The sequence below is a fragment of the Brachyhypopomus gauderio genome, unplaced genomic scaffold (assembly GCF_052324685.1).
Source record: "Brachyhypopomus gauderio isolate BG-103 unplaced genomic scaffold, BGAUD_0.2 sc88, whole genome shotgun sequence".
NCBI lineage: Eukaryota > Metazoa > Chordata > Actinopteri > Gymnotiformes > Hypopomidae > Brachyhypopomus > Brachyhypopomus gauderio.
Window position 1 is genome coordinate 118,538 of NW_027506909.1, and position 26,834 is coordinate 145,371.

Sequence of the window (26,834 nt, forward strand, 5' to 3'; positions counted from 1 at the left end):
GGTGTAACATTTTTTTGTAACTCCACTTTGATTTCAGAAGAGAGCGCCCTGGAGGACTGGTTTTCTCTCAGGGTACTCTGAAGCCCTGGGGGTGCTCCGTCAGAAACACACACACCCTCTCCTATAGTACCTGAAGTGCATACCACAGAGCACACCACAGAACCTTTCATGCCCCCAGGGCTAAGCAAATGTACTATTTCAACAAATGGACTTTGGTAGTATTTATAAAGCAAAATAAGATTTCAAGCATTTCAAAAGACTGAAAGCATCACAGTTGAATGCATCAATCATTTTGACAACATGTCGCTAAACGCATTTAAACTTACAACGTGTTTGCTCGAGCAACCTCACATTTCGGCAACTCTTCACTGTGTCTATCAAGACAGCGATGACAGGTAATGCATGCGCGCCCTTTCATGACCCCAGGAGTCATCAAACATGTCCGACACCCCTGCCAACACACAGAAGTGGCGCCCACCCAATCGGCCGGCACCAACTGGCCCGGCCACGCGGGGAGGACCCCGGCTCACCTTCCACACAGAGCTCCACCTGCTCCAGGTTACGCAGCGTAATCCTCATCAGGCTGGAGTTGAGCATCAGCTCGTTCTTGTGGGCCGGCCACATGTACTCGGGAGCGGCGTTCACGAAGAAGATGCGCGTGTCACCGGTGGCCACTTGGTTATCGCAGATCCCCGGGTCGCCGAAGCCACCGATCATCACCTTGTTCCCACCGTCCAGCAGCAGGCCTCCCTTGACCATGGGCTTGCCTTTCAGGTAACGCCACACCCGCACCTGCAGCAGGACAGCAAAGAGGCCCCACCTCATGAAAAACCTCAAAACACAGCTCTCACTGCACTCATGGAGCCATTACTTACTGCTGCACACACTAACTGCATTCACAATGTTGTTTTATTCTTCTCAACTAAGCAGTAGAAATGGAGTAAGGTGCTGTTTGTCATATTTCACCGCTTCTTATGCCAAGGGTCCTTAGAAATCTCAGTGCATATCTCTGAGGGGAACCTTCTGAATGCTTCGAGCTGCAGTTATCAGTTAAACAAGAGACTCGAGTTGTTTCTTTACAGTAAATGTACAAGTCCTTTCGTTCTTTAGTCAGGAACAAACTGGTATTTTTACTAAATTATTAAACCTTAACATATATCGAGGTTTTCTTGTTGGAAATACAACAGAACGCTACAAAAATTACTTTGTGCATAAATTGAGCTTCCAGATACTACCAAGACTTTGACCGGCCGCTGTGTGACATTACAGCTGTTTCTGTACTGAGACTTTTAGAAATGAAGTAACCGGACACCAAAGTGTCAAACACACACGGCACATTATCATATACTACTACTAATATGTGGACCGTGCTAGTCATTATTCTTTGGTTAAATTAGGTTTATTTCGTGGTACACTTGTCGAAATTGGATGATTGTATTAACTTTCCTGTCCTTGTCTATCAATAATAACATGTAATACCAACACGGTGTTGTGGATAATAACGGAAACAACATAAATGTGTAGATTGTACTGAACGTCTGACAGGTGTTCACTCTTTATCCAGTGTGATGTTTTACGGCTATCCTAATGTGTCACTTCCTGTACGACGAGCTTAATAACTAATTTCAAGCACAAACCTGAAACACAAAAGTCTTTCAACATGACCAACGCCGCATGTTAAAGAGAAATGTGTGTTTAATGATACTTTTCCCCTCTGATCGGTGTTAAAAGTGCGGAACACACAGCAGCCCTCGCGCAGCCCTCGCGCGGTACCGCTCGCGCGACTCTCACCTTGCACGAGTACGTGTTGTGCACCGGGTCCATGTTCATGATTTCCTCCACGGTTCCGGTTAAAACAATATTAGCTTCCTCTTCTCTATCCTTCAGTTCTCTCTCTGGACAACTTCCATGAGCGCCGTGACCCAAAAGCGCGACCAGCACGACCGTCCACCCGAACAAGTGAAGTGTCCCTCCGCGCCGTGAGCTCATTGTCACATAAAACCAAAGTGGCGAATTCGCTGTTAACTGTAGACTTTTTAAAATAACATATATTTGCAACGGTCCTGCTAGGCGAATCCTGCTTTACTTTCCTCCGAGTTTGCTGTAATCTGCAGGAGTCTTTACTGCGCCCGGCTCGCGAGCATCTGGTCCGGGCGGCTGCACGAGGAGAAGGAGGAGGAGGTGCAGGAGGAGAAGGTGCAGGAGGTGCAGGATCCTCCCCAGGAATGAGCTCCACCACCGGCCACTCTGCCCCCTCACACACAACGACGCTCCTGATTTACATGCAATCTGAATTGCTGATAAGACGGACGGGGTTGTGGGGTAGAAAGCAGAAGGCGGTGCAGAACGCCACCCTTTGGAGAGAGTGCACCATGGCAAACACGGGGAGCATTACTGATGTCACAACTTTTAACCAAGGACCACTGACTAACAAACAGGTGTAAAGGGAACAGTTTTTATTTAAGCACATGCGTGTTTTATTTTCATTTGTGTCTCCATTTACGTCCTCAGATTCGGCAGCAGTGTAATGATTGTAAATATGAATCATAAACGTTGCCATGTGTTGCCCTTTCTGCAGCTCTTCGGAAACAGACGTCGCGTATTTCCACCCTTCTAAAGCTGTAATTTCACTAGCCATCCGTCTATTCTTGGAAAATGACAGGGTGTGGGATCCGAAGACAGACTGATATATTTGTAGTCAACATAATCCCCATTTCCCATTTGTGCTGGTTTTAATCATCGATCTACAGATGACTGAAGTTGGGTATCTAGTGTAAGTTTTAAATTATGTAAACATCGAACTTCTCACCAACAAAAGGTAGAAAACAATATTTATGAAAGAGATTATGTATTATTATTATTATTATTATTATTATTATTACACTCGTTTTCTATAGAGTGCAGCTCACAAGAGATGAAAAATCAAATTGCTTTGTAGTTCGCAAAACCAGATTATGCTCCATACAGACGATCCCCCATATGAAAACATGTTTAGAATAGTTTTAGTACAGATTCTCTGAAACCTCCAGGCCTCCAGGCGGCAGTGTAGTGGCTGTTTTATAATGTGACACATTATAGTATAATGTGAGCTCATTTAAACACCCTTACAACTAATTAACTTCTTAATTTCAACATAGCAATCTATAAATAATAATATAAATGTATTGAACAAACCAAATCACGACGCCTCGGCGGTTATAGGAGAAAACAACAGTACAGGAGTCTACTGCAACTTAACTGTGAGTCACTGGGCCCAGAGTCCAGTGGCTGAACTCCTGTGAGTGAGACGGAGTGAGACGGAGTGAGAGGGAGTGAGAGGGAGTGAGACGGAGTGAGAGGGAGTGAGAGGAGAGTGAGAGGGCTGGATGCTGGACAGTTGACGTTGTACATGGCCAGTTACACCAGTCTCATTCTACTACCCCGTCAACCCCACAACCCCGTCGGTCTACAGTTACACCAGTCTCATTCTACAGTCTCATTCTCTCTATGCCTTTGTATCTCCAAGGTGGCTTTACTTTAATTGTAACTGACCTCATTTGAGGAATTTTGCCACTCTTAAAATCACTCATACTATCTGTTTGGGAGTTCAATGTTTTAGGAGAAATTGGGTGGATTTACTCCAGCACACGAGAAAACAAACACAGGCCAGCGTGTACGAGCACCAGCAGTTGAAAGGCCACAAACACACTCACACAGTTCGCATGTAAACTGTCAGCATCTCTGCTATAACCTGAGGGCTTTAACCATCACAGAAGCGATCATGTTTCTGTACAACCAAGACTCTCTAACAGCATTTCACTGCCCGCAAATATTTCACCACAAAAGAGTTGCAGAAATAAACAAGCTTTAACAAGCAGCTCCCTCTGTGGGGAGACTGGCAGAGGCTTTTAGTCAAAGTGTAATCTCTGGAGATATGCCATGATTGTTTATAGTTAATCTCAGCAAGACATGTTCCCTCTGGCCTGTCTATTAGCTGCCTACACACTCTTCCACTTCACAGGCTTCTCACACACTGCCAGTCTCACGTGTCTTCCCAGGGTTCAGCGAGAGATAACGGACCGGAATTTGCCTGTTGAAAATGGAAATGTATTATTTGTGCAATTTATTAGATTTTTTAAATGCATAAATGATTGTTTCTGGGTGTGTTTGCGAAACGGTGTGTTAATGAAGCTCTATAATTCAGTCAGCACAACCCTTATTCATTTACTAATCACAAACACATAAACTCTCTCAAACACACACAGCACTAGATTTATCGAGAGAGCCTTCTGTTTTTGCCTCCTTTGTTTATTTGTCCTGCCTTTTTTTTGGTAGTGAAGACAGCATTTATCCCTTTATCAGGTCTTAGGCTGCAGGCAGAGTGGCAGACACCCCCAGTCCTCCCCTGCATGGCATCTGTGTCCTTTCAGTATTACTCCACATGGCAGCCATGGCCAGCCCTGAAAACAGCACAAAGAATTCTCTCTCTCTCTCTCTCTCTCTCTCTCTCTCTCTCTCTCTCTCTCTCTCTCTCTCTCTCTCTCTCTCTCTCTCTCTCTCTCTCTCTCTCTCTCTCTCTCTCTCTCTCTCTCTCTCTCTCTCTCTCTCTCTGCAACATCCTATATTTGTCAACTCCTTCACTCTTTTATCATTGTAACCTTTGAAGGGAATACAGATCGCATCTTCATAGTACATTCTCATCCACCAAGCTCTTCCACTCCAGACGCAATATCTCTGGAAACTTGGAAAAGAGATCTTCACCATTATACCTGCCAGTCTGGTCATGGCACCAGCCCTAAATATCACCACAATTAAGTAATGTTGCTGTTAGCAGTTCGCTAGCACCACAGCTGGGAAGTTATCGGATCACCACACCACAGTGGCCAATTATGATGCGTATGGGACAGATATATGTCATCACAGGCAACACATAAACCACTGAGACCAAGCTGCTGATGCCACACTGTAGGTGTGATGTGCTTTGATGTGGTGTTGCAGGACCCCTCCCTGAATGTCCACAGGCCTGTTTTTAATCAGAGAAGATGGAGAACGGAGCTGAAACTGAGATTCGTATTCTCCGAGCCAGCAGAAGCCAATTGCAGACATATGTGCAGGAGAGACCTGCAACGGTACGGCAGCTGTAGACGCGTTATCGAACCGGAGTGTGTGTGTCACGCTCGAGCCTTTTAGTGCCGTGAGTAAAGGAGCAGACTGGTGAAGAGCTGGCCGGCCTGTAGCGCGTGCGTGCGTGCGTGCGTGCGTGCGTGCGTGTGAGACTGAGAGGGAGCAGGAGGTTGGACAGAAGGCACCGGTTGCACACAGCAGATGTCCTGTTGTGCAGGTGAGGCTTAAGAACTGGTGCTGGACCGAGCGCTGGTCTGCAGTGCAACACTTCTCTCTCTCTCTCTCTCTCTCTCTCTCTCTCTCTCTCTCTTCACCGAGCCCCCCCCCCCTTCCTTTCAGTTGTAAGTACATGGCAAGTTACTGCATTCCACTGCAAGGGGAGAGATAGCATTGTCTCGTGTTTGACCAGAGGTGAGACGTTTCCCCTGGACTCTCGGCACTGTAAACAACTGTGCAAACCCGGCCCATCTGGGCACACTACACGGTGCACTGCAGCCTCTAAGACTGCCAACACTGCCTTTTTTTTAAGAACTTGCTCCAGGATGTAGGGTTAGATTCTGCTAACAGCCCATAACCACATACTGGGACATTTGATTTAGCCACACGCTCACACACTGTCAGGGATGGACTGGTTATCGGTTGTACTGGGACACTGTTGGGCCACTGAGAGAGCTAAAAATAGATCCTGTATAAGTATTCTAATATTGAAGTGCGTATTGGCCTGTAGTTTCCTTTGTGCGTGTCCATCAGCAAATCACGGAAATGCTGCACCCCCCCAGGATAAACCATAATTACAACAGCGAAAACATTCATTTAATAATGAGTTCAAAAAGAAAAAATTGGTTAAAATAGTGCCAAGAAATGGCTGAACAGGCACACGATAAATAGACGGAGACACTGCGACGAGATGCAGAGAAATGCAGGAAACGGCACAACGTGATTGGCTGTCAGATGGAGCAACATAATGGCTCAAGTACAGAAAGGGTTCGTTCAGAGTACAGAGCCTTTTTGTCATTAGCTAGATTGGTAAGTTAGGAGTCTGCTGCTTGAGTTGAGGCTGTCGGCCCTGTCTCAAACGATGCCTTTTTATAAAAACATGAATGAATGTTAAATAAGGAGTTATCTAAAGTATCCTTCAATAGAAATGGCTACAGTAGTGTATGATCATGTAGTTACTGTCACACTTCAGCTCACACTCAGTCAAACACAAAAAATGTACACGGTCTCATTTACCAGCCAATCACACACCCTGCTTGTCAATCACCAGTTGCAACACACATGCATTCCCAGGTACATAGTCACCCATTTATTAACTGCCACTCAGACCTGCAGCTCGTTACACCAGGATCATCCAGTCAGTGTTCAGCAGCGACCTTCTCCGTCCTGAGAACTGCAAGCCTGCACTCTCTTTTGTTTGGCTTTTTATGCCTTTAATTAAAGTATTTGTTATTCTACCACATTTTTGCCCTCAACATGCTGCTCCTTTATTGCCTTATTCATTAAGATTCATTTTTGTTCAATTGCCTCCCTCCGTGGCTCAAAAATGTGTCGGTGTCTCGTTACGTGTGTCCTACTAATTCCAGCATGGCGTCGTGGTGAGGAGCAGGGTGCTTTGGAGTTGCTGTGATTGGAGTTGGCCGGTCTAGAAAAAGGTCCTGAGCTGAATTTAGTTCAACCAAGTGTCCTGCACACCCTCTCACACACCTACTGTACACAGGGCAGTGTGTGATCTCTAGAGCTGCTCCATTGTAAATAACTTTGTAACATCTGCATCAGACTCCAAGTCATTGTTTAAGGAGACTTGGGTGATCAAACATTCAACTGCTTCTACCTGAGCTCACAGATTATGTAGAAAGATTACTTAGACATATTGTAATCTTTAATGGAGTGCTGGACTTCACATTTCAGACTCGCTCATTTCCTCTCATTATAGATCTGTTTTTAAAAAGATAAGAAACGTCCGTGTTAATTTAAATCAGTGTCTAAACACATTTGAATGGATTAGATTTTTGGTCTGTTCTCCCACTAAAACCTGGCCATTTGTGTTATTTTAACAAAAAGACTGACTGGCCCAACTCTGACTGGCTATGCAAGTGTTGAATCCCTGATACCTGCTGGAAGCTCGATTCCACTAGCTTTCTGTAGCCAGCAGGCCTCTCCCCACGTCTCTGCTGATAGGAGAAGATACCGTTCTGGCCTGTAGTGAGAGACCTGCACTGATAACCTTCAGCAGAAGCCTAACCTTCAGCACCACCGACTGAGAGTGCACGCGCACACATGCACACACGCACACACACACACACACACACACACACACACACACACACACACACACACACACACACACACACACACACAAAAGAGGAAAGGAATCAACCCCAGCAGGCAGCAGTATCACTCTCCTTATCACACCTCTACAGCCTAAGAAAAGGGAAGTCGCCGATAACGTCTCCACCCCAAGATTACACTTCCTGCGGTCTCACTCGGCTCCCTGCAGCACACCGACGGGTCGGCCCCCACAATATAAATCACTTTGACGCTTTATGGATGGCCCACGTTTTGCTGAGTAAGGCGCGGAGAGTCAGAGCTTACGGAGGACGGAGCTTCATCTTTTGGCTTGTCAGAGGAGAGTGAGAGTGGTTGGCATGATTTACAAATCAGCCTGGCGTGATGGCAGCGCTTCTGTTTAGGGCACTTAGGCAGACAGCACGCACGCTCTCATTTAGGGAATGAGTCTTCCGGGACCGGTCCGCTCTCCCACGCCACCGTAAACCAGCTCTAATGAAAACGTCTCTGCAGGCTTTCATAATAATGTTCATAAAAATAACAATAAGAACAACAATAATAATAATAATAATAATAATAATAAATAATAATAAATAATGGTGCCCTTTCAGAGAAAGTGGAAGCAAAGGCACCAAATAAAGACTGTTTGGTGCAGGATGAGTTTTGAAAAGGATTTTTAAAGAGAGCAACTACGGTAATACCACTGACCCCCCCCACACTGCAGAGATCCACATTCTTCACTTCATGACGTGATCTACACACAGGGCTTCGTGATCTACACACAGGGCTTCGTGATCTACACACAGGGCTTCGTGATCTACACACAGGGCTTTGTGATCTACACACAGGGCTTCGTGGCACGAGGTCACTGCTCTGGGGATATTTGCATCTATCCAAATCCTTCTGCATATTAGAAGCATGATGGATGGATATGCCACAGAGGCTAAGAGTCGGAGGGAATGAATAGTCCAGAGAGAGGAGCAGTGACTAAGAGCTGAGTCACGGGTGTGAGCGATGGTGTGGGGGAAGTAGAGGAGCAGGGTGGGTGGTGGTGGTGGTGGTGGTGGTGGTGGTGGTGGTGGTGGTGGTGGGGGGGGGGTACTGCAGTGGCACAAACAGCCTTGCCTGCAGCTCCACTCCGCTAATGGCCTGAGTAGCTCCATTAGGTAATGGCTCAGGCGGGTAAGTGATCCCCTGATTGATCGGCGCTGATGGACCTCACTTTGCTGCTGTAGCACTGACTCGCCAGAGAGCTGCAGCAGCCTGTGCCAGCCGCTCAGGAGCCCCGGGCTTAGCGGAGCGGCTCCGGCTCACAGGGCTGGAAGTGTCGAAAGACGATTGGGGACGCGGGGAGATGTCGAAACCTTCCCGGTCTTCGTGCAGTTTCTCGAGCACCGCCGGCCCCCGTTGCACACAACCAGATGTTACGGGTGGTGGGAGACACGATGAATCACGTCACGTCGTCCCTGTGAACCGTGAATCATGTAATCACTGTGATCTGGGACGCTTGTTCTAGCCCAGATGTTCACCCATGACATTTGCTGCTCCTTTACTGAGCTGCACGTGTCCTGGACGGGCACGGCTAACAGCGGGGAGGTGTGCACGGAGGAGCTCGGCCAACCCCTGCGGTCTGTTAGGCGGGCAGGCAGCTCAAAGCAGGAGCAGAGGCGGGCCGGTCCGGACACGTCGAGGGATCCACGGCACTTCTGCACCTCCGGCCCCGCATCACCACGCAGCGATCAGGCTTCGGAGCCTGGGGCCACGGAGTGAGTCATTGGTGGGGAAGGCCGAGACTGTATCTGGGGCTGTATCCAGGGCTGCTGCTCCGGCCCGGCTAGCGCACAGAGCAGTCATCAGGCTTCTCGCCGCTGCCTTCTAATTTCCTTCCGCCCGGTGGCGGAGAGCCAGGGACCGCCCCTCCCTGCACTCAGGCACAGGTGGAGGTGTGGTGGAGGTGGGGGGGGGGGGGTCATCACTCTTCATTCCAGACCCAGAAGGCACTACATAACCCAGTAGTGTGTCAGTCAGCAAGGACTTCCAGGTTTTCCCAACTTCTGTCTTTCAGTGGGGAAAGTCCATTTTTCTCATATGAAAGTTAAAATCAGACAAAGTATTGAAAGACTAAAGACAGGGATTGTGCCTTTATCCATTTTCTGAGTTGTGGGTTGTTACATCCAGAAAGGTTGTCAAATTAGTCCAAAAGTACAATCTTTAAAAATGCATCTTAATAAAAATAAGCATGTATATGTATAAATATATTTATAATAAAAATGTATATATTATTAGAATTTCACAGAATCCTGGCAAATCAGTTTCTGGCAACAGAAACATTTACATGTCAACATTTTTAAGAGAAAATAGACACTCATCAGAAATACCACTTCGGGCATATCTGGCTATCTGTCCATGGTATACGCTGGCCTGGACAGTTTATCTACACAGATAACAGAGTTCTTATTTTGTACAAAATATTTTACAAAATAAAAGTCAAACCAGTGTGGGAGTGTGTATGTGTATTTTCACAGTTTTTGCATGAGATCTTGTATTTTTGCCTTCCTGCATCCTGTCTTATTTACATGCCGCTGAAATGTATTCTTACTACTGTGTTTAAAAGCAGTACTCTCTTTCTGAAATACTCATTGTGAATTAACAGCACGCCAGGGTTGATATGGGGTGTTTTATGGGGTGTGCTGTTTGCTTTCTTATATAAATTTTGCACAGTTTAACATGACCATTTATGTCCTTTGAGGTCTGTTCGCCAGTCATTCTGTGGATTCTGGAGAAACACACTGAAAACATCTGTCTGTGGTCAGAAAATATATTGCTTTCTACACAAAGCTTCCATTTTCACGTTAAAACTATTAAACTACTTCCTCATGCGATTATGTTTTCTAGTCAGCCATCCCTTGAAGTCATTCATCATATGTGCATACCAAATAGTACTAGTGCCTGTCTGGACCACACTCCCTCTCTCCACGTGGTGGTATATAGTTTTGAAGGTATGTATCCAGTTAAACAGTACTAACAGATACACTATGATACTATGGTAATGCTGTTTGTTGATGGGGTTCATAATATAGTTGTTCTTAGTCTATTGCAATTATTATGGAAGGTAAAGTTAGGTCAGGTTACCAATAGTTCAGTCCCATACGTATGAACACTTACAGGTATTTGAGTATTTAAGTGTATTCCAACAGTCCTTACATGAAACAATCACTAAGGAAAATAAAATTTGTATGTTGACATAAGGTGAACTGTGTAGGAATTATCACCATTTTTATCCACAGAACTCCCATTTTGGTGAGCTGAAATGTATTTATATAATGCTTTTATAAACAAGCTTGGTCATAAATGAAAATTGAAGTGCCCTTGAGCAAGGCACTTAACCCCAACAACCAGTGATGTCAGTAACGCGTTACTTAGTAACGCGTTACTCTAATCTTACCACTTTTTTCGGTAACGAGTAATATAACGCGCTACTATTTCCAGTCCAGTAATCAGATTAAAGTTACTTATCCAAATAACTGTGCGTTACTATCTATATTTTCCCTAGTAAAATATATATTTTTGCTTTCTTCTTGGCTCAGTTCTACTTTTGCGTCTGACCGTAGCGCTCGACTCCGCACGCTGCGCGCGACCCTGTGAGAGCGCGAGCGCGTTTTACAAGTCATTTTTTGCAGTGTCCTCCCGTAACGATACGTGGTAGTATAAAGAAACACCCCTCAAAAACAGGGGAAGGAACATTTACCTGATGAATTTTAATGTTGCTTTGTGTTCCACGTTTGAAAAGTGCTGGAATTTTGACTAACGTCGCCTACTTTAAAATGTTTAAAATTGTAATGGTATTTCGTTTCACAAGCTGTCTGACTGAACTGGGGTGGGTTTCCCGAAATGTTCGTAGTGCTAAGTACTTCTTAACCTCGTACGTTTCATACGAGGTTACGAAGTACTTGGCGCTACGAACGTTTCGGGAAACCCACCCCAGTTCGCTTGTATTACGTTTACAAATAAATTTAAAAATAATACCGCGCAGCTACACAAACGTAATGTCAGGAGATACTGTAGCGACTACTACACCTCACGGCGAGTCTTGCCCTTTAAGTGACACTGGGGGGCGGAGCCTGCGCGCGCCAGGGTTGCGTTATCAATAAAGTTTCCCTCCTCGGGATTTTTGGATTAAGCAGTTTCTGCCTCGGTTACCGAACCTGCTTCAATACATTGTTACTGTTAAAAATGCACTGCCAATAAAGTGAGTATTGGAAAACTTTATTTTGCTGCTGAATGTAACTATTAAAGTAACTTGTAATCTAACGTAGTTACTTTTAAAATCAAGTAATATGTAACGTAACTAAGTTACTTTTAAAAGGAGTAATCAGTAATCGGATTACTTTCTCAAGGTAACTTAGCCATCACTGCCAACAACTCCCTGAGTGCCAGGCTAGGTCTGCCCACTGCCCTGGGCACATATGCACCACAGCCCCCTAGTGATCACTAGTGTGTGTGTGTGTGTGTGTGTGTGTGTGTGTGTCTTCTCACTACACAGATGGACAAATTCTGATTGGGGTGGAAATCACAATTGGCGATATGGCAACTTAACTTGGGCTCAAATCCTTAATGAGCTAGCCAGTGGCAGCAGTGATAAAGTAAAATCCCTGGGCGTTAATGAGGTAGAAATCTTGGGAGGACCAAGACTCAAGAAGAAACACATCCATCCTCCTTGTGGGGCAGGAACAGCCGGCTTGACGGCTGGTTCCTGTGTAGTTTTGTATCATTGCAACAAGAGCTACGAAAAACATTGGAGCTCGTTCTATAAACAGCATCTGTGTGAAAATCGCCTGTTTGGTTCACTGTTAAGAAGCATCAATGCACCAGCGATGTCACTCAGTGCTGAACTTGGTGAAATCAACTGAGCTGAAACAGACATGATGGAGACACATAGCAGCATGAAGTCAATCTCCTGCACCTTCGATTACACCTCAACTGTGGGCCTACATCGCCCGACACAACACTGTCACACTCTCCTATTATGTTTCCTGCACCACAGTGCACTTCACTCCGAAGCTTCACTGCGTATACTTCCTTCACACTGCACACACTCTGTGTCTACTTTATGTTTTGGAAGCAGTTTCTATGGCTTCCAAAGAAACACAAATCCTCACCCTTTTTTTCTCTTTTTACAGTGTTGCTTTATAGCCAGGAGTGTACTCCAAGTGCTGTATAAAGGACAAGCAATCATTGATCAAGCTGAGCTCAATACAGCAGGGAGTGGCCCTCTAAGGCCGCATGCAAAAGTAAGAGTGAAAGAGAATCTCTTTTGGAATCCAACCATTGAAAAGCATCAAATAGCATCTGGGCGACGGATTTAGTTATAACAGCGTTCCAGTGATTCCAGAGCAACATTCACAGAGAGACTTTCAGGAATACAGCGTATCAGCAGGGGCAATTCTCTGAGGATACAGCAGGCATCTGACGCTACACCATTGCAATGTACGTGCTGACATCTGCAAACTCTATATATGGCTAAAAAAAAAAAACCCAGAAAGAAACACAATTAATCCCCAATCTCCAGTGAGTCATTCAGTGTTTTGCAGCAAAAACCAAATCCCAAGAAATTTACGATTTCAAGGATGTTTCTGAAGGTCACAAAGATCTAGAACTTTGCTTCCCTCTGTTGGATGGAAAATCCAACGCAATAGCTTCTTTTTCTACAAAACTTTGTCCGTACAAGTCATGTAACAATATCGCCCCCTCGTGGGCACTGGGTACATGACACACAACTACACGGATCTAAAGTTCTTTTTTTGTGGGACATGTTAAATGTCAAATAAGACATAACTGGACACATTTTATTGTTCCTTTGATGAATTAATGGTGTTAAGGCAAACCAAAATTAAAACTGTCTCGTTTCCAAGGCCTGCTCTCAACACTGTACTGAAGGGTTGCCAGGTTGTTCGACAATCCACAAGCGAAGGAAGACGGGTACAAAGAACTAGATGTTTATTTCCTTGCTGCTCTTTGCTGTGATTTATGGTCACTACATTTAGAATATAGTGATGTGCTGGAACAGAATCCACCATATGTCTTCATAAGACTTTATAAAGAGTTTAAAATAATTTCAGTCTCACCAAAGCCCAAATCTGTAACCTTGTGTGCCTGATGGATTAAATGAATTGCTATTCAACTTGGCAGCAAGCAGCGGTTAAATGAAAGCTTTAAATTAAGCTAATGTCACTTGACACTGAAAGAGAGAGAGAAGGGGTGGAGGGAGAGAGGGAGAGGGGAGGGGGGGGGGGTGACTACACAGACAGTAACCTAAAAACACCCAGACAGAGAGGAGTGACGCGCCCTTCAACAACTCCACACAGTTTTGACTGGTCTGCCTGCTTGCCTGCTCTGTGCCTGCTCGTCTGCTCTGTGTCTGCTTGTCTGCTCTGTGTCTGCTTGTCTGCTCCATGGTCTGCTTGTCTGCTCCATGTCTGCTTGTCTGCTCTGTGTCTGCTCCGTGTCTGCTTGTCTGCTTTGTGTCTGCTCTGTGTCTGCTTCGTGTCTGCTTGTCTGCTCTGTGTCTGCTTGCCTGCTCTGTGTCTGCTTCGTGTCTGCTTGTCTGCTCTGTGTCTGCTTGTCTGCTCTGTGTCTGCTTGCCTGCTCCTTCATACATACTCGCCTGCTTCGTGCATGCCAAACAGATCTTACTAAGCATTTGTGATTGATTTTGGACTGTTATATGTCTCAGGAGTAAAGATGGACAATAGCTTTTTTATGAATGGCTATGGACTCAAATGCGTAGCTTCACATTTCTAAGTGCTCATAAATTTTGGATGTGCTGCTGAATCAAAATCCTCAAGTACTCACATCCTGGGTAGCAGTTTGTTTCCAAGCAACAAAAGGTAGTGAAAAGACACAATTGAATGTCTTCTATATTGTATTTGTTTATTTAACTTCAAATTCATACCTTACACCCAGACTGACTGGCTACTTTATTAGTAATATCTGTTTCATAGGTGCTTTTCATAGATATACAAATGCACACGGTAGCCCATTTGATGACATGCAGTTTGCCTGTCTGCTATTGGTCAGCTTCGGAGCTGGACAGACGCTATTTGGACACTGGACCATCTTTAGAGCTGGAACACCCAAACAAATCTAGACAACAGCAACCCTGTGGTCAGACACTGGTTGTAGTCTGACCACAGGGTTGCAGAGGACATCGAACACAGCAGAGGGCAGCAGGTGAGATGTTGTCTGAAACTACTCTCGAACAAGCTTAAGATGTGTCTGATAGATATATGTTACTAATAGCAGGAATAGTGAATGTACTGTAAAACCAAAGGTTGTTAAACTACATATATAAAAACATTAAATCCACAAACTGTTGAAAAATGTCCTCTTGAACAGAGTAGGCAAAATGTCATCAGTTATGTGAAGGGTGCCCTATAGAGGGCAGCAGAGATACATACTTTTTTTTTTTTTTACCTAAATAAGAATAAAATTGACCTCCATCTCAAAATAACATTATCCTCCAAATGTTTCAAATGACTTTGTATTAAAAATATTTAGATGTTTTTATTTTTTTTTTTGCCTATGTAGTAACAACAGAAGTAGTAGAATTTGTGTAGAATAAGTAAAAAAAAACTAGGAAATCTCCAAAAGATTGCGCTGTATAATTAAACAAAGTCAGCAGTTTTAAAAACAAGAAAAGAAGTTTGAAAAAGGCCAGTTGCAATTTCACAAAAAAAACAATTCCTGCATCGCTTGTGAATGAATATGATGAGCATAAGCACATTTTCAGTCTTGATTTATGACACGTGAGAACAGGACTGAGTTCTCACGGGAACCTTGATTCAGCACTGAACCTTCTCTCTTCAGTTTCTGTCGTTTCACTACTGCTGTCCTTAAATCTTTCCACACTCTTCAACTCCTTCAGAATTCAGATTGACCAGCTTTCATTTGACCAGTGTTCCAGTATCTTCAAACAGCCTCTCAGAGAATACAATGTTTTGGAACATAATTATTTCATGGGAGTTATACAATGCAACTGACTTTGAATTCATCCTCAAAATCACATAACAAAATGAAAGAAATAATTCCCTGTATTTAATTTGCACAAGCAATAGAATGGACCAGAGTACACTGGAGTAAAACGTTCAGCTTGATGACCGTCTGAGGGCCCCTGGGAACCCCAGGCCGATTGCTTGGGTGGCACTTAAACAAACGTCCGACCTGGTGACTTACAATCCGCGAATTCCATCTCTCTGGGCATCGTGAAGACAATACAACTATAGGCATCCCAAAGTGTCTGGAATTCTCGAGCAGGCCCTGAATATGATGCTTCATCAGAACCTCCTTTCACACGAGGCCGTCAGCAGTATGGGAGACAGTAAAGACGAGGTGCATTGTGAGGCGAAGAAAACAGAAGAAATTTGTCTGGTCCTTGAAAGGCAGAAGGTCCTTTGCATACTTTCACGAGAGACTTTGATGTGACACGGCGTGATTGAGAAGCGGGAAGCACGGTTCGATTTAATTTGTCAAAGAATAGATGGGAAAGAGGTGGGAGACGTTTCAGAAAAAAAAAAGAAAAGTCAATTCAGAGAGAATGACAAAAAGAGCACATTTCAGTGAGTGTATCAATCTGCCAACCAGGGCCAGAAGAAAGAGGGAGAGGACAGTGCTGAATGAGGAGAGAGGGCTGGATGGAGAGAGAGGGGAGAGAAAGCAGGTTGTGAGAAAGTGCTCCTCTATAGAAAAGGCCTCCTCTCTCCTGCTGGGCCCAGTTCGCCTCCTGTCCCTTCCGTCACAATGCAGGGCCCCGCGGCTGAACCCCCCCCCCCCCCCCCCCCACACACACACACACACACACGCTGCCCTCCCTGTGCAGGGGCCGGTCACAGCCTGGCTCCAGAGCACCAGCATATGGAGGCCAGACTGAGGGGGCCACTCTCTGCTGTGATACCCCCCACCCACCCCGTCAGCAGCACACCGACCACCCCCGCCGAGATGGACATGAGAAATGCTGACAGGGGCGATCGCTGCACTGTGGCCGCTACCATTAACAGCACAGAGGGGAGAGCGCATGGCCGCATTATACAGGAGAGAATGTACTCACGTTGTGAGTTATAGATTATTACAGGTTTCCTATGAGAACGTTACTTATGACGTCACAATGACATCATCGTGCACCGACATCATTGTGAAAAAATGCTCTTCCTATTTAAATACACGTCTGGTAGCTAGTTCAGCTTTTGACTAAATTACTACATTTCTACATGCGGTATTCAGATGTATTCACATATATCTCATATTCATGTATGTATTTCAAAGGTAGATTTTCACCATAGATATGAAATCACTCATTATCTTTTTAGTGACATGTTTATTGTTACATTCTCCGCTCGAGTTCGTATAGATCTACCTTATTAAACCAGAGGAAAATGGTTCATTGTGACGAGACCACACATGCCGTCCCGAATCAAGAGTTGCAACCTGTGCACCCAGGAACACTTCAGCCACAGAAGAAAGCTGCTTCTTGGCCTGGCGTCAACCCTTCTGTTCTGACATTAACTAATGTTGGTTCACTGCAGGAATATGCAGTCATTCTTATGCTAATGGAAGATTTAACCAGCTCCTTATCCGCAGTGTCTGAGCCCTCTACACAGCTTGATCTGCTGGGAAATGAAGGGCAAAAAAGGTGAAAAGGGAGGAGGCTGAGAGAGAGAGAGAGAGAGAGACAGAGAGACAGAGAGAGAGAGAGAGAGAGAGAGAGAGACAGAGAGACAGAGAGAGAGAGAGAGAGAGAGAGAGAGACAGAGAGAGAGAGAGAGAGAGAGAGACAGAGAGAGAGAGACAGAGAGAGAGAGAAGACTGCACATTGCTGTAGTTAGGGACGATTAATACAGTACTCAAGGGTGTTACAATAACAACAACAACCCATTGTGGCTGTAATGGTAAAGGACACTTGTTGCCATGGACCAAAGCATGGCCCGTAGGTCTGCAGTGAGGGGAGGCCGACGGGAGCCCAGAGCAGGGTAGTCCGTCCCCTCGCCCAGCAGAGCAGCAGAAAGGGCAGGTGGTCATTAAAACTGCTGTAATCCCCTCCATGAATAGATCACGGCTTCACCCACAGTGATGCAAGCTACGCATGAGCAATACAGCTTTGCGTGGGGGGGGGGTTAGGAAGGAGGGGGTGCAAGAGAGAGAGGAAGAGACAGAGGGAGAGAGAGAGAGGAAAAGAAGAGAGAGCAGGGAGAGAGAGAAAGGGAGAGAAAGGGTGGGATGGTATTTGATGCTAGGCCCCTGAGGCTCTTTAGCACCGTGGCTGGGCTGTGTTTCTGAGCGGATGTGTTAACAGTTTCAGGCTCAATAGAGGGAGAAATCCCCACAAAGGCCGGTGTACAAATATTGTGGGAAATCCGTTCACTCTTTAATATTTCATGAAGCCCCACAATCTATTCATGGGACTCTCCATTCCTTTGGAGGGGCCCGCATTCAGACTCACTCCACGGCCTCAATGGGGCAGCCCTTAATTGAGTGCCCGCTCACTCGCCTCCTCCCTGGCAGATTGTCCAGGATGAAAAGGCCCTGCCACTTCAACCACCTCCTCTCCTAGCCAAGAGTGGGAAACAGAAAGGAGGGTGCGTCTTGCTGGTCGTGCATGCAGGAGGGAGCACTGGGGGACAGATAAGAAATGATAATAATGAGAGAGAGAGAGAGAGAGAGAGAGAGAGAGAGAGAGAGAGAGAGAGAGAGAGAGAGAGAGCCGAAGCATAGGGCCTGAGTGTGCTGGCCTGAAAGGACAAGGCTTTGAGGGGGTGTTTGGTAATCCCCGGGGTATGCGGCGTGCCAGAGGCCGAGAGGGCCGTACACCCCTGTGGCCTGAAAAGGGCGGAGTCATGCCAGCACAAGACAAACTGCTATCGGGGGGGTGGGGGGAGGCGTTGGGCTGCCCAGCATGACACAGAGGCCTTTCAGCGAAGGCTGACATCTCTACGGCCAGACCCACCTCACCCCCGCTCCCCTGCTCAGACCCACCTCACCCTGTGGGCCCCATGCGGCCGGGTGTCAGGCCGCACCGCTGCTTAGAGCCCACCACAATGACAAATGCTGCCGCGCTAATCAGGCACTGTGACTCCAGAGATGCCGACCAGCCAGGGCCGGAGTGGGACACTTTTTCAGCCCGGGAGTTTCATGCCCAAATCCGGCCCAAAATTATTTTCCCCTCCCAATCGGCCCAAACTAGAGATTGACATGAGCCGGCCCATCGGGAATCCTCCCGAATCTCCCGATTAGCCACTCCGGCTCTGCGACCAGCTCTAAGGACCTTCTTGATCTTTTTAAGCATGGTGAGGTAAATTGTTGGCTTGCCACCCTGATGAAGAAACCCCCCCACCACACCCCCACCCCACACTACCCTCGCCCCCCCCCACCCCACCCCACACTACCCTCGCCCCACTGCCTTAGACAAATAAATGACAGTAACCTCAACACTCGTCACATCTGTTTCCAAGCAAGGCCCGAGCTTCATTAGTCAATCACTGCAGTCTTCAAAAGGAAATCGTGCAGACCTACCAAACTTTCTCATAGCTGCTGGTCGCTGATGAATTACAGACAATGAGGAGAGAGTGACAAAACCTAAGAGAGAGAGACAGAGTGGAAGAAAGGGTGAAAGGGAGACTCGGCAACATGCATTCATCACGGATGATGCTGATGACTGTCCTTCTATGCATGTACATGGCTTCGTGTTGTCGAACCAAAGCCTCCGTGGGCGTCTGACTGTGGTGATCGCTTCATCCCGGCCCACGAGCCCGCAGCAGGGCTGTGTGAGCATGACCCGGGGCCGGCGCCTTATCAGGCTCCCGCAAAGCCTCCAGCTGCAGGCCTGGCCCCTGATCCCTGATTAAAGATCATGCAGGCTCCTCTTAGGTCCTGTAGGGGTGCCTCAGCCTGGCCTTCTCCAGCTGGGCCTGCCCACAGCGCCCCGATGTGCATCCAACAGGCTTAGGGCGGCTCATGAGGGATAGAGGAAGCCCGTGGAGGGGAGTCCCGGGGAGAGGAAAACCCTCCTCCACACCTCTCTACGCACCCCCCCACCCCAAATCCGCCCACACAGCTCCGACACATCGGGCCTACTCCTGCCCCCCCCCAGCAGGGAGCACCAGACCAGACGCATGGCGAATGGATTCCTCTGAGAAGGACCACGGGACTTCACGGTTTAAGTTCTCAGTCTTCACACTGAGGGACTCTGATGGGCGACTTTGAGAGGAAGTCTAAAATCTTTTTTATTAGTTTCGCTCGCAGGAGAGATGCTTCAGGGCAGGTCTTCTGGATCGAGGCTTCTGAGCAGGTCTTCTGCATCAGGGCTTGCATCTTTCTCTTGCTCTGCATGATTCAAAGATGATACTCAACATTTGTTATTATAGAAATGAAGCAGCAAGATCAAAAGTATAACGAACCTTCCTGATCTTGCTAACTAGACGGGGGTCTACAACCTCTCAGATTTAATAGACTTTCAAGTGTACTGAAGTGTCTCAAGTGTAAGAAACATGCATGTAGAATATTAATACATGGTTTTGGGGGAGATGGAGACACAGATGAGATCTGAGAAACACAACATCTCTTAGTCTAATCCCACATCTCTTAATGAAGTCCACGAATGCACAAGGAGACTTAGAAGGTCTCAAGTATTTGACTTTAGATCTATGGCCTTGATCCAGACACTGATTAAATCCATCAGGTCTTAATGCACTTCCGCTGCTTTCTTCATCTCCACTAACCAATATAACCATTAACACACACACCCCACTCAGCCACTATACTACACAACACAACAGCCACCGCCTTAAGAGCCGAGCAAAGTCAGATCAGTCAGAGTAATGTGATTGCACCTTGCTTGTTAACCTAACAAGTAGATGATTAATTCGGGAGCTAATCCCTCAGTACCCAAGCAGGGAGGAAATACCTGTGGCGGCTTAATCCATGCATCCCGGGCTCGGGACATTCGCAGCGCCACTCGCTCAGACCTTTTGTTTCGGACTAGGTATTAGGTCACAAGTGCATGGCTGTCTCACGCTACAGGAGAGGGAACAGCAGGGGGGGGGGGGTATGCTCAGCAAGACTTTTTATTTTTTTGTTGCTAAACTTGCAATTTCCATTCGCCTTGCAGCCTAGATCAAAAGGGTCTGGGTCTTTGAGGATCCTTTCTTCCATTTTTATTGGACGATGTTCGAGTTTGGGGTGGCCACACCGCTCACCGCTCGGTACCTCAATAGGGCCTGTGTTCTCTTCAGGCACGATTTGCTCACGTTTGGAAACACTGATTCCTTGAAGTCAAGACTTGCCTGTGCACTTATTGTGTTGTTAGGTAGCCAACTAAAAAGAGCCCTGCCATAGAAGCATCACCCAAGGTAGCAAGGGCCTGGACACACCGACTGAAAGGGTTACATCATTTGACCCAACCATGATGGCCAATAAAATAATTCTGCTAAGTGACAGGTTCAGCCTCTAAATGTTTATTCCTCTACCATTGGGTGGTGAGTGACTTAGATAAACATGGCGGAGGTTCATTTCGTCTGAACCACAAAGAGCCCGAGTGTGCCACTGCCAAAGGCTGCGGTGAACTCTGACCCCGGCCAGGGCACAGGGCGCGTTTGTCCCTCCGTAATTGGACAGAAGGGCCCTTTCGCTCTTCATTTAACCTTTTCTGCCTGATTCTTTCTTCCTCGGCGGCCACAAAGGCCCTGGTCCTGACCCAGTTGTTGCAGGCCTATGGTTCCACCCCCCAGCCCAGGCCTTTGAAAGCTGGAGAAAAGCTGGAGTGTGCTTGCCCCGTCTGGAACAATGGCAGAGTTAGTGACCCCTGACCCGCGGGGCTTTGAGCTTTCTTCCTGGATCAGGCTCCGCCATTCGCCACGGTTGGTTACAGCTCCACAGCCCAGCAACAGTGCATGGGTAAACACTTGTTAAGAAGTGATTCTTCTTCTCCTTCTTCTATGCACCCCCCAGCCCATCCTCCTCCTCCTCTGCCTCTCCTCTCCTCTTTTGTGTGTCCATATTAGGGATGGCCAGGAGTTAAGGCCCAATCCACTACTGTCATCCCGACAGTCACCATCCGTCACCATCGCCACTCACACACCCCAAACGGCCTGCACATACAACAAAGCCGGCAGATTTAAACAAGAGGTTTTAGAAAGTTAATGTAAAAGATTTATATGAACACACAAGCTTCTTCTAAGGGAGGACTGGACATTTACTCACCTTCCAATTATTTGACTACCGATTCAACAACTTTGGTCTCAAAACATCACTCGTTGTGTTGTGAATGTGCCATGAGCTTCTGTGTGATGCATGGGGTGGGATTTGCAAATATGGACTAAAATAAAAAAATCACTGGTGCTGAATGCCCCATGATATTGATTCTGCAGTTCAATGGAAACTGTATAAAGACAGAGCAATGACATAAGCTGATTCCCCTCTCACCAAAAGACCAAGCACCCCGGGACGTGAGTGAAACACAAGCCTTCTGGTCCTTTGTTGCTGCTGTCAGCACCCCGGTGCCCAGCAAGAGGGCCTCAGCCGACCTCGCGCGTCCAGATGCCGAGCACACGCTCGCAGGACCCGGGCCGTCCGCTCCTGGCTCAGGCATATGGGCTGAAAGGGGGGACCAGCCGGAGCCAGCACTGCGTCCGCCGCCCCACGCGGAGGGGGGCTTTATCTTCAGCCCCGCCCCCACCGCGCTTAATGCTGCGGAACACCATTGTACAGTATTGTGAAGTGCCGCTTGTCTTTTAGCCCAGGCGGGCCGCTGCCAAAGGGAAGCTCTCTCCCTCTCTCCCTCCCTCTCTCCCTCTCTCCCTCTCTCCCTCCCTCTCTCCCTCTCTCCCTCCCTCTCTCCCTCCCTCTCTCACAGCAGGACGTTTAGTGGACCTCTCCTCCCTCTTTCTTCCTCCGTCACATTTCCCTTTTTACTACTTTCTTCTTCCTCACTTTTTTTTTTTCCCCCGTCCGCTCCAACTGTCCTTGTGAGTGATGGTCAGTTTGTCAGAGAACAATTAAGCCATCTGATGTCGACTCTCTTCTTCCAGCATGTCTGCCTTTGTCCTGGGAGTGTGTCTCCGGCACGCCTGAGGTCGGCCCGGGTCTGCATCGGCCACTTTAGCGCACGCGCAGCACCAGAACACTACATCATGTGTGACTTTGGACATCGAGTCGCTGTGCTGATCTTTAACACGGAGGTGGGAGCCAGCCACGTCTGTCTGTGTGTCTCGTGGGGTGTCCGTCTCGTGGGGTGTCCGTCTCGTGGGGTGTCCGTCTCGTGGGGTGTCCGTCTCGTGGGGTGTCCGTCTCGAGGGGTGTCCGTCTCGTGGGGTGTCCGTCTCGTGGGGTGTCCGTCTCGAGGGGTGTCCGTCTCGTGGGGTGTCCGTCTCGTGGGGTGTCCGTCTCGTGGGGTGTCCGTCTCGAGGCTGGGTGGAGCAGCATGTGCCTGTCTGGATGTGTACCTGGCCCACTGCATTTTTGCTTTATGATGCTCTACTGTTGCTCTTTTCAATATTACCATCGTTATATTTAAACACAGCTCAGTCTTGGATGGAAAAGTATTTGTAGGATGGTGATTTATGGCTGAAAGTGGGGGGCGGGCCATCCCCTCTAAAGGCTCTCCTCCTAGTCTGGCCTGTAAAACTGTCCCCATGTCTGTGTGATGAAACACATTCCCCTTTAATTGGCAGGTACCTAAAACAGCTGGGGGACAGCTTTGCCCAACATGGGATTGTCTGGACACTTTTATCCCTTTGCTGTTTTGTGTCAGGGGTGACTCCGACGTGACCCAGTCTGCCGGAACCGCACTCTTTCTAGACTTCTTTTCAGCCTCGATACTTTCCGCCCCATTTCAGCTGCCTGAGACCCCCAGCAGCACCAAACACCCCCCCCCCCACCCCGCACGTGGAGGAGAGAAGCGGCACTCCCTCAACATGTCACCTCCACACTGCCTTACAGCTCCTTCACCTCCACACTGCCCTGCACCTCCTCCACCTCCACACTACAGCTGTCTGTCCTCTTCATCCTTCATTAAACCTCTAGATTCTTTTCCCTTCTTTTTTATATCTTCAAACTCCCATTCAACCGACGTTCCAAACATCTGATTTCCACTCCATTAAATACACAAACCTGCCAGGAAGTACCTGAACCTGCACTCGTCTGTTAAGGTTAGTTAGAAATGATCGGCACCTGGTCATCCGAGAGTCCCTCTGGGGCTCGCAGGAGTCAGACGCTGCCTTGCCTTCCTGTCTCAGGGCGTACTCACACTAGGCTCTGCGATCCGGGCCCGGGCACGATTGCCTGCCGAAGCACGGTTCGTTTGGCTAGTGTGAGCGCTCCAACCGTGCCCGGGCCCGGATCAGTTAACCGTGCTCGGGCCCGCTTTGAAGAGGTGGGCCAGGGCACGATTCATGTGGACTCGGGCACGGTTCGCTTCTAGTGTGAGCGCTATCCGTGCCCGGGCCCGCTTGGTGCCTCGTGTGATTGGTTCATTTCGCTGGAACTCAAACATAACGTCAGTGATGCGACGCTCACGTTAAACAGTCATAGCGGCAAAGCGATTAGCAGACAATCGTTGTGTTAAATTATCGATAAATCTGTGCTTGCACCGTGTTTCTGCACTCCCAAAACGACTCCAAAAATACAATAAAAAGAGAATCATGAGCTCTATAGTGTTGTGCGAGCGCGTTTTTTTCCAAATAAAGCGGCGTTGTGATGACGTAAGCGTGCTCGGGCCGGGTTGCTGAAGCGAGTGTGAGTGCAGGCCAGCGGGGGAGTGGGGAGGGGGGATAACCGGGCCCCAGCACGGAACCAGCAAACCGTGCCTAGTGTGAGTACACCCTCACTGTCCAACCAGGACACAAAGCATCTGTAACACAAACGTAGCCCACAGCACCGAATCCTCCACCCGAATCCTCCACCCCTATCATTTCTCCAGCATTTCCCAACCTGCAGCAATGAAGCGAACCCCACCTCCCCAATATCTGACCATGTTCCAGAGATGGCCACACTGGTGTATTAACCCAGGGGAGTGCGGGCAGGCCTGGCCCTGTCGTCAGCGTAGCGTGGGCCCCTCACCTCCTCGCTCGGCCTCCTGCTACCATAGAATGAGCTTCACGCTATGCTAACGCCTGCCCTCTGATTGTTGCACTAAATGAAAATTAATTGATTCTCATTCAGGGCCCTCGTCAGTCCCGCGTCTGCTTCTGTGTGAGCACCCTCTCTGCAGACCTGGCCCTCCGACAATACACACCTCCGCCCCCCCATCCATCCATCCATCCATCCATCCATCCATCCATCCATCCATCCATGCGCCTCACGCATCCTCACACATGGTAATGTACTTGCCTTTGCTATGCACGCTCACTGGGGGGTGGAACAAAAAGCCGCAGGAGAACGCGGTGCCTTGTCATCCGTTTATGTGTATGAGCGCATTAGCGCATAACCCTTGACCAGCAGAGCCTTTCATAAACGTGACTTAAGACTCCTCCTCCCACTTGTGTACACTAGCATGCTGGGAAATGTAAGTACAGTAAATGCAGGAAGGTTAGCGTCAGCCGCTGTGCCTCAGTCGTTTGTCACACTGCAGCCCTGAGAAAAGCTCGATGGAACTCTTCAGAGTATGTGGCACTGGGTCAGTATGCCTAAAACAGAGAGGCAACTCGAAATAACTGTAAATTCAGATTTGTGAAATGAAAATGATTATGCCTGAGATGAGCGCACTTATTTGCACTGAAACTATCTTGTCTAGTACTAGCACGTCAATTGTCTTGGATTTTATAGCATTGTTTCAGCATTGACTCTCGTTTCTGGCAGTAACTGTGTATAAGGGCGGTTTCTCATATATTTGATCTAGCAAGGAACACATTTAGACACCTGAAACACTTTTGTAAGTTGTGAATGCGAGCATTCGTGGATAAAAGTAAAACACGCACAAATGCACAAATGGTCTGAAAGCAGCGTACACAAAATCATTTCTCCTCGATAACCCGTCATAAAACGTCTAATTCAGCACGATAGGCCGCGCCTGCGTTAGACCCTGTCGGCTCCATTTAATGGACTGTGATGAATTGATGTGCTGCAGGTAGAGAGAGAGGGGGAGTCCCCCAGTGCGTCTCAGCCTGGTCTCTCCCCCCAGTGCGTCTCAGGGGAGTCCCCCAGTGCGTCTCAGCCTGGTCTCTCCCCCCAGTGCGTCTCAGCCTGGTCTCTCCCCCCAGTGCGTCTCAGCCTGGTCTCTCCCCCCAGTGCGTCTCAGCCTGGTCTCTCCCCCCAGTGCGTCTCAGCCTGGTCTCTCCCCCCAGTGCGTCTCAGCCTGGTCTCTCCCCCCAGTGCGTCTCAGCCTGGTCTCTCCCCCCAGTGCGTCTCAGCCTGGTCTCTCCCCCCAGTGCGTCTCAGCCTGGTCTCTCCCCCCAGTGCGTCTCAGCCTGGTCTCTCGCCTTCGCTTTGTCTCCCTGTCGATTCCCTTCCATTTTCCCTGTGAGCAGACAAACTGCATCGCCGGGCTGTGGGTGAGACTGCAGGAGCTGGTGAAACATTAACCCGGCTGGCCTGCTTGACGTTGATGAAGAGAGGCAGGAGCGCAATGGCCCTGTTGTCCACCCGGGCAGGGATTGTCCCCGGCCCTGTCTCTGATGTCATAGGTCAGCCCTAGGGTCAGTGTGGGCGTCCCTGCAGGCAGGACTATACAGGACAGGAGGAGAAGTCCCTGCTTAAGTAACCTTTGATTTATAAGGTTTAGCCTATCAGGCAGCCACATTGGTAAAATGTGATCCGTGAAGACTTGCTATTTTGCCCACCACATATCACACATTATCTAGGCATCTCCATATTGCAGGTGTCTCATAAAAGGGAACGCGTATGAAAAACTCAAGACCTTCTGCACATTTTTCTCTCTGCGCAGTCCAAAACGACCCGTCGGCTGTTACACGAGAATCGGCAACAAGCCAGCCACCAGATACTAGAGAGAAAACCACATGATGCATGAAGGTAAACTAAGCAAACACGGCGTTGCCTTTTGGATGGTGGAGCAGGAGAGAGATTGAGGCCATGACGGCCATGAAAGCCGGTGAAAGGGAAGGCCATTTGCAGGGCCATCATTCATGAGCAGGGGTGCAATGCCTGCACAAGCTTTCTCCCAGCTCCTCACACTTGTTGCCATTGTGATACCCTGGCAGAGGGATCCCTCCCCAGTGGCAAGGATCAATTCAGGGGGCTGACAGCGGTGCACTAAACCAGGCTCCCGTTTGCATAGAAACCCCCGCACACCCCCCCACGAAAAAGCCCCTGGCCCCATCTGTCAGCGCCTCCGAGGGACATTGTGTTTGTGTGAATGTGTGTGGGAGGGTAAGGAGGTGTGTGAGAGGAGGTTAATCAAGACTGGGATGAGGAAGGGAGGAGGAGCAGAGGGGCGAGGGGGGGGT

General features: G+C 48.0%; 1 protein-coding gene and 1 long non-coding RNA gene across 3 annotated transcripts in view; one reads left to right on the forward strand and one right to left on the reverse strand.

Annotated features, from left to right (window-relative positions):
• The window catches only part of LOC143493513 (agrin-like), a 103,782-nt gene extending 101,533 nt beyond the window's left edge, over nucleotides 1–2,249 (reverse strand). Inside the window, exons 1-2 of one of the 2 annotated variants that reach the window (XM_076991983.1) lie at nucleotides 1,792–2,249; nucleotides 531–792 (exon numbers count right to left, since the gene is read on the reverse strand). In XM_076991983.1, coding sequence (XP_076848098.1) covers nucleotides 531–792; nucleotides 1,792–1,989 — 460 coding nt within the window. In that variant the 5' untranslated portion in view covers nucleotides 1,990–2,249. The remainder of the gene's footprint in view (nucleotides 1–530; nucleotides 793–1,791) is intronic. The other variant, XM_076991984.1, reaches the window with a different exon arrangement.
• Nucleotides 2,250–13,824: 11,575 nt separating this feature from the next.
• On the forward strand, nucleotides 13,825–26,405 carry LOC143493483 (uncharacterized). Its single transcript, XR_013125479.1, has 4 exons — nucleotides 13,825–14,276; nucleotides 14,467–14,619; nucleotides 22,464–22,613; nucleotides 26,315–26,405. It is a non-coding gene; the product is annotated as an uncharacterized LOC143493483 (long non-coding RNA).
• The last annotated feature ends 429 nt before the right edge of the window (nucleotides 26,406–26,834 follow it).